The sequence below is a fragment of the Lissotriton vulgaris genome, chromosome 1_1, assembly GCF_964263255.1.
Source record: "Lissotriton vulgaris chromosome 1_1, aLisVul1.2, whole genome shotgun sequence".
NCBI classification, from domain to species: Eukaryota; Metazoa; Chordata; class Amphibia; order Caudata; family Salamandridae; genus Lissotriton; species Lissotriton vulgaris.
The window spans coordinates 1,375,949,254-1,375,957,452 of record NC_141685.1 but is presented as its reverse complement, the minus strand read 5'-3'; the positions used below and the strand labels follow the sequence as shown (position 1 = coordinate 1,375,957,452).

General features: G+C 40.5%; 1 protein-coding gene across 1 annotated transcript; it reads right to left on the bottom strand.

Annotated features, from left to right (window-relative positions):
* Window positions 1-5,069: 5,069 nt before the first annotated feature.
* Window positions 5,070-7,235, bottom strand: LOC147750534 (uncharacterized). Its single transcript, XM_086929590.1, has one exon. It carries the CDS (start codon window positions 7,233-7,235, stop codon window positions 5,919-5,921), a length of 1,317 nt encoding a protein of 438 aa, XP_086785716.1. The 3' UTR covers window positions 5,070-5,918.
* Between the last annotated feature and the right edge of the window lie 964 nt (window positions 7,236-8,199).

The following is an 8,199-nucleotide window of genomic DNA, read 5'->3' as shown; positions in this document are numbered from 1 at the left end:
GTCATCAACTTAGAACTTATAAATTACCTGGATAACAGCTTACTTCTTGATTCCTCCCAACATGGCTTTAGAGCAAGACATTCCACCAAATCTGCCTTGATAATGGCAACAGATGAAATTCGCAAAGTGGTGGATGACCGGGGCAGAGCCGTCTTCATCTTGCTAGATCTATCGTCAGCATTTGACACCATGAATCACATGGTGCTGGTGCAGCAGCAGAAGACAGCAGGTATTAGAGGGATGGCTCTAGCACTCCTGCCATCCTTTTTGGCTTCTAGGGAACAACTGATCCACTGGGAAGGTTTGAAGTCTGCAAACCTGTGCCTTCCTTGCGGAGGCCCACAGGGGTCAGCTCTGTCGTCAATGCTTTTTAACATCTATGTTACCCCTCTTGCCAGATTAATCAAACGGCATGGATTTAGTCTGGTGTCATGTCATATGCTGACGACACCCAGATAGTGGTGTCGGTCTCGCAGAGGGTAGACATTGCAATGGCCCAGTTCCGTAGCTGTCTTACTGCAGTCATGGCCTGGGTGAAAGCAAACATCCTTAAACTTAATACTGATAAGACCAAGGTTATTCAGTTTGGGAAGGGCCCCTCAATCTGGAATCAGCTTTGGTGACCTGCGGAGGCTGGACGCTGTCCAACTGTGATGAAGGCTAAGAATCTAGGCTTCACATTTGACAGCGAATTAAAGCTCGGGAAGCAAATAAACCAAGTAACCTCTGCTTGCTTTTTCACCTAGAAAGTTCTGCACAAAATCCTGACGTTCACTCCATTCACTCTAAGGAAAACGGTAATTGGAGCCCTGGTACTTTCTCGAATTGACTGTGGGAACTCGCTATACCTAGGTATAGACAAAGGTCAAATTGCAAAATTTACACTCCCTACAGAATGTGATGCCCGTGTGCTGCTTGCTTTTCCCAAATACCATCCCACTTCTACCAGCATCAGACAGCTCGATTGGCTAACCATCCCTGAAACAGTAATATTCAAAGCTCCCTGACTAGTACACAAGGCGCTATACGGAGGTGGTGCTTTTGACATCCGAAAGCTATTCTCCTGGCACAATCCTCTGCGAAGCCTGAGATCCGCCAACACAGGGCTGGTACTCGTGCCAAGCATAAAATAGGCTAGATGGGGTCTTAATAGCTTTTCTCATCTAGCCGCAAAGCTGTGGAACTCCCTCCCCCCACGGCTGAGACTGAAATCCAACAGGACTATCTTCGTGAAAAAGGTTAAGACCTGGCTGTTTCTTAAGCGTTCTTGAATAAGTAAACATCCGGAGTAGTATGAACCTATCTTTGCGCCAAGATGCCTCGGCAATCGAGCGCTTTATAAATACATCAGTCATTCAATCAGTCAGAGTACACTCAATGGAAACTTGTTTTCTTGTACGTTAAACCATGCCCACTATTGAGGAAACATGCTAAAATGTACTGAAGTGTTAACTGCCCATGCAATGTGCACATACTCTGCGATCTTCTCCTGCAAACTATCTTTCTCTAGAATTGAAACTTTGGTTGACAAGGGCTCTAAAGCCTAGGGAGAAAAAACAATGCGGCCAAGATTAAACACTTGTATGTTGAGGAATCTGAGATCAGGGCCAGATTTTCCCTACGATCAATGGATTCTATGAACCTAAGACCTTCCAGAAAAGTATACTACAGATTTAATTTTGAAATTAATACTGTAGGCCAAATATTATGGCTGGTCATCAAAAGACATCTGGTCTAACATATGCATAATCTCCTTTTCAGTGTTTGCATTGTTAACCTCTTATGCTATGCTCCCTCATATTGCTATGATCACAAAGGCAGCCTAATGCGCTAGTTATTTTACTGTATAGGAGTCAGGCATTACTGTATGCTTCCTACCCCCTGAGCTGATCATCTGGCCTTGCTGGAGCTGTGGCCTAGTGGTAGAATAGAGGAGGACTAATTGTTCACCTGATTCTAGTGCCTATCAAAATTAAGTAATATAAGACTATCTCATATTCAAATAATGTTCTTTCTTTCCACACCATTTTTTTGTCCTTGGAGCACATGCTATCTCAAAAACATCCTTCCACTGTGTTCCTAATAACCTGTATGAAAAATTGACCTTGACTTCTAACTCAAACTCTTCACACACACACAAAGCACTGCACAACATTGGACCAGCATACCTAAACAGCCGAATACACTTTCACCAGCCTACCAGGCACCTACGTTCAGCAACACTCTCACTCACTCACACCCTCCACATTCACAAAATCATTACAGGAGGTCTCTCTTTTTCTTACATCACATCTAAAACCTAGAAGGACGTTCCACAACACATCAGATCCTACTCCTCGCTTTTTGAATTCAGGAAGAAGATTGCAGGGCTTACGCCTACTCACCTGCTCATGCACCTGGATACCCACATAGGTGATTAGTGCACTATACAAATCCACATGAGATAACATAACATCCCACCATCCATTTACATAAACACACATAGCCCCCATTAATAATAATCTCACATAACTCCTATTAATTTATTCTACCACAAAGAAACTGGAGAAAATGCATAGAATGATTTCTTTGAGAGCACAAGACTAATTTCAATAAGCAACAACAACCAATAGCTATTGGAGTAACCACTAAACTTTGGTTTGGAGAAGCGTGCTGCTCGGCGTAAAGGGCTATAAAAGTCTCATGGGTGTAGTAGGCTAAACATACATGTAATTGCAAAATAACACAATACAACGGAAGGGATTTGGAAGGTAAATGTGTGACTTCTTCCTGTGACAAAAGAGGAGGACCCATATGTATGTTTAGCAGGACATCAGCATTATCCTACCATGCGTCCTGCCACAAGGGAGAAGTGGCTTCCTCTAATTACAAAGTACCTACTAAACTACTCCCTTCCACCATATAACTCCTGTCCTTAGCCCGCTAGAATTCAAGCTTTCAACACAAAAAAAGAAATATACTGCAACATCTGAAATCTATATACACAAAGTCTAAAGAATATTGATTTAGGCTACATACCTAGAAACAGCCTTTTTTCCTACATACAACTTGCTGCTGACCACAGTACATGATTTGTCTCCCACACTGCTACAAAGGCTACTGTCCTTAAGGGCATCATCATGAGTGAGTCGTAAGTACAGAAAATGCTCAGAATACCCGCTCAAATGTATAGCTTTCACAAGTAATAAATCAGAGTTAGCATACCCTCCTTGCTTAATCAAACATGATCCAAAATCCTTTTAGCATTCCAAATCAGAAATAATCGTTGCAGATGCAGCCTTAGCCTTCCATCTTGACTCATAAAAATAACCTCATCTTCTTTTCTTGCACCATACTTACTTCGACTGCTGCATTATGCTGATATATTTTTATAATTTATCTTGTTACCATAACCAAGTGGATGCTTCTTGAATACCAGGAAAGAACTGATATGGATGAACTCACCAGCTTGAGCGAAAATAACAGATAGGTTGTAACCCAGGCATCCCCCACAACTTACCTAAACATGCTAGATCTTAGGCATGAAGCAGAACATACTAGAGAAGAACAAGAGTACATTTATATTTCTAGTGGGAGGCTGGTACTCTTTTCAAGAACTCCAGACTGATTAAAAATAGCCCTAACCATTAACGATCGCTCTTCATGTGCCCACTATGGTAATGGAAAATGTTGACTTATTTTCCGACACCCTTATTGACCTCATACTGTATCCTCAAATAAAAAATGTATGCTGTCCTGATACCCTCTCCATCACTCCTCACATAAAAACAGTGAATGCCACTGTAACTCATATTGTTTATGGTAAAATGAACTGCAAGTAATAAAAGCAACTCTATGACAAAAAAGTAACCCTCTGAGCTATGCATTTAAAATACAGTTCTGTGATCTGCATGGTACACTGTCTTTGCAGCAGGCCTATCATCCTCTGTGCTACTTTAGTTAGATGAGTCAAAACTGTCAATAGACAAAACTCGATCTCTCTCCAGAAGGAAGATTAATCACCAGAGATATCAATCTTGACTCTTCTATTGGTGCCTGAAAACTGCTGGATACACAAGGAACTCTGCAGCGAGATGAGAAGTGGTTGATTATGCTGGCCATGACCGCTATGTTGCTGTGGGCAAATGCTGCAACACTGCTGCCAAGTCGGTCCTCAGTAACAAAACAAGCCTTTCCAGCCTCACGAGCAAACGTCTGATGCCTGGTACGACCAGTCCTTCCTGGCTCATGTGCCAGATTTGGGCTCCTAAAATTCAGTAGTCCTCACAGGATTGTTAGCTTTGTGGGCCAGCTTGTGCAGGAGCTCAGCCTTTGGCTGTCAGTTGCCATCTTCGACTTGGCTTTGCCCCATCTGAAACATAAACTTAACTCTCACCTTTGTTTACAGCATTCTTTACACATTTATTCACTCTTTGCCTAACTATAATCCAGCACTGAACCTTACCTTCCCCAGCTTTGTCCTCAACCCGTCCATTAATTTAGCCCTCACCTAAGCCAGATTTAATTTATTCATTACTTTGTTGCCGTTGTGCCTCTTTCATCTTTTAACAACTTTTTGGTGACGTTTTCTTCCAATTTCTACTTTAAGTTCTGTAAAGTTTAGGAAAACCAATTAAATCAGATGTCTGTCATTACATAAATAATCTATATATCTGCTGTTGCTCTTCATTATTAAGAATGTTCTATGATTCATTATAGCATAATTTATCACGTTTCAGGCTATTACATGAGACATATAGAGTAACAAATATAGAATATGTGAACCTCATTAAGGTTCTTAGGAATGCCCCCATTTCATCCTATTTTTTTGCAAAGGGAAGCCAAGGATTAAAATTTGCAGGCAGAGTTGTGTGACTCACACAGCTGTTTTTCACTTTTTGATCTATGGAAACTTGTTAACTTTAGTTCCTTTGTGCCTGCAGGTGAACATGCCTGCAAAGCAAGTTTTTGCAAAATATTTTTTCGGCACAATTTCTTTTTTTGTACAAGACTTCTGCTGCTAAGAGTGGGTTTTGAAGAGGAGTTTTCCTGCAAACAATAAATAAATATTGTACCATCTTTTTCAGCCAGATTAAATTTAATGCATGCAGTTAACCAAGGACAGAAGGTTGCGAAGTTTAAAAAAGCCACAAAGTTTTGGGAAGTTAAAACATGCAACTTTGTGCACTGCTTGCCTTTAGTAAACCACTTACTAAATAAAAAAGAGCAGACAAAAACAGCGATGTGCCCTCAATGGAGGACGACTGGTGGCAGAGAAGAAGGAGGAATTTCCTCAGTGGGGGTTCAAGGATTGTCACATAAATGCCCCTATCTTGACTGTGGATGCTGAGCATAGTTACAATTCAGTTACGTTTCACTAATTTTACAGAAAGGTAAACTAAAACACGAACAAACAACGACTAACATCATACTGTTCGGTGGTTACTACAGTCTAACTTACATACGTTGTAATTTATATTTATTCAAGGCATGAAAAAGCAGTTTAATGGTGGTGCGGAATCCCATTTATAAATACCCGCAAATTTTATGAGGTGACCTAAAATGTACATTTATAATGTCACTCTTGTCATAAACATACAGGTTTTCCGTTTGGGTTATTAAATAGTATTGAATGTTTAGAAGGTTATATTACCAAGAAGCCAATGTAGTTACAGGACTGCTGGTGTTCTCTAACACCAGATGTAAAACACGTTTCGCACAGCAGGGATAGTTCATGCCTTGGTAAAATACCTGTGGCTAAAGAAGGATTCAATTTCCCAGAAGGTCCTGAGAGTGAAGTTAGTGAAGTTAGTCAAAAGTAAGTCATTTTTATATTCCAAAGTTTTTTTCTGCAAGTTTTCCTATAATGTTAGTATTACTAAATATATTAATCTTTCATGAAAATTGTAAGGTGGATCTCCACACATCAGAGAGCGGCTTTATACCGAAGATCCATATTTTTTTGCTAAGAAAACTTGGTGATAAAATAAATTTTGATAAAATACATCCCCGTCCCTTGGAGCTATCGTTGCATATTCTTCATCACCATAACCTGTTTTGAATGCAGAGAATCGCCGTCGACTCATGATGGAGTTGGGGGAAGTGTTCGTTTCTGAGTACAGACATTGCATATCTTCATAACAATCGTCAGAGAATGCAGAAACTGGGAAACCTTTAATCATTGAAGAAAGCAGCTTTCGTTTTGGTCCAGCAGGACTCCCAACCACAGTATAGAGCGTGTTTAGCAATATGTCCTCTGGAGGAAGGGTAGATGAACTGATACTTGCATCCATCTGTACATCTTCTTTTCCTGAGTATTTGTTCCTGTTCATGAATATGATCAAGGCACTTACAGCTGCAAGTAAAAGTATCCCTAGCAGGGTGGCTGGTAGCCAGGACCAGAACTGGACCGTAGGATCAAGACAGGGAGTGAAATCTCCAGGGTCGCCAGCTGCAGTTCCAGAGAGGCCAGGCGTGGTGCTTATCCCATCATGGTCAGTCCATTGGGGACTCAATGCGGTGGTACCTAAGGATGATGATGTAGCAGCTACACCCGCTTCAGTGGAAGAAGATTTCAATGCTTGATTGACATTTTGATCAGCTGATGAAACAGTCACTGTAACTTTGAACATTTCATCAATGGCGTACTTTTTCGCCGTCCCACACCAGTACAGCCCTGAGTCCTTCAGTGACAGACCTGTCATGGTCACTGTGAATGTGAGAGTTGGGTGAAGGTCTTTCAATGAATATCTTTCCTCTCTCACCTCTTCTTCTGATCCCATGCTCCGTACAACAACACGGCAGAAGAACCTATATGATCCTTTGCACCAGTATTGAGGGTACCCAATAAAGCGACTTGAATAATTGCAATGCACGGTCAGGGATCCTCCCACAATACCAGTTACTTCTGGGACAACGAGTCCTGAAGCCCAATAACCTCCTGGGAAGAGAAGCAGGACAAAAACAGCGAGACTGCTCATGGTTTTGTCTCGAGCCTGCTCCATGCACTCCTTTCTCTGATCTCTCCTGGAGGTCTCTCCAACAAATGTTTCTGCAGGGGATAAGGCCTGGAAGTTTCTGCTCCGTGTAGCCTTCTGCTTAAAATCTCCTAGTTCTGCTGAAGGTCTAATACCTGCTTCGCTGTCGTGCTTTATCAGGGTGGAAGTGTTGGGTTCATGCAGCTGCCATTTGTTTCCTTCCTTCTTTGTGAGCTGTTTCATGCCTTTTCCGACCACATCTGCTGTTGCTATCTGCATCTATTACGCTTTACGTAAAACCACGCTACGTTCAAACTACATCACAGGCCGCACGGCAATCTTTTATTTCCTGTTCTCATGGTTTGCTCATTCTCAGTGTAAAATCTGGTAATTTATTACTATGTAATTTATGAACATGCATCATAGTGGATAAAGTACTCTTTGCCTTACAAATCAAATTTCAAAGCTTTATTCGACATTTGTCATAAAAGCATCCTTCCTAACCCTAAAACAATAAATACTACAGCTAAAAATACTTCTAAAACACATATTAAACATTGACAGTCGAATATTATACATATTAAAAATGCAAGAAAATTTCCAAATATTCCTAGAAATTAGTTTCTTTAAAAAAAAAAAACAATTCATACAATGAAATAATTAAATTATAGCAACCCTATTTCATGTTGTTGTTGTTTGCCTTACATTATAAGGACATTGGAAGGCATGGAGAAGTTCCATGACCATACAGGGGAACAAGGACGAAGGACCAGTGACTTTCTTTATAAGGTCATGAAACGCTGATGTATTTTGCATCATTTTAATGTAGGGGAGAGGGTATTTTATTTCTTAAACTGCTGAAATCCTCGGTGGTTTGTTCTATCATGTTCATAACTACCATGAAGAACAAAAGTAGAATCTGTACTGCAAAATATAGCAATTAGTAGTTTTCGCTAAAAGATATTAGGATACATTTCATGTGAATCAGATTTAAAAATGCTGCATTGAAACTTGGAGCAATTCTGTATTTCTAGTATGAAACTATAGTGTGAAAAAATAAACACAGTTATATAAATATCTCCTTTCTTCTGAATGCTTCATTCCTTTTTTTTTAAAAAGCATATCAGAAGAAAGGAAAGCCATTTTCCTTCTTTAAACTGTGGCTGTTATTGTGGCTTGCCTTTCCCCTTGGCTGTTGGCTTTGGCAGCAGGCATTGTGATGTGGAAATCAACTGTAATCATT

Bases quoted from the DNA above. Each gene is read 5' to 3' on its own strand.
- LOC147750534 (XM_086929590.1), bottom strand. From the start codon at position 7,235: ATGCAGATAGCAACAGCAGATGTGGTCGGAAAAGGCATGAAACAGCTC.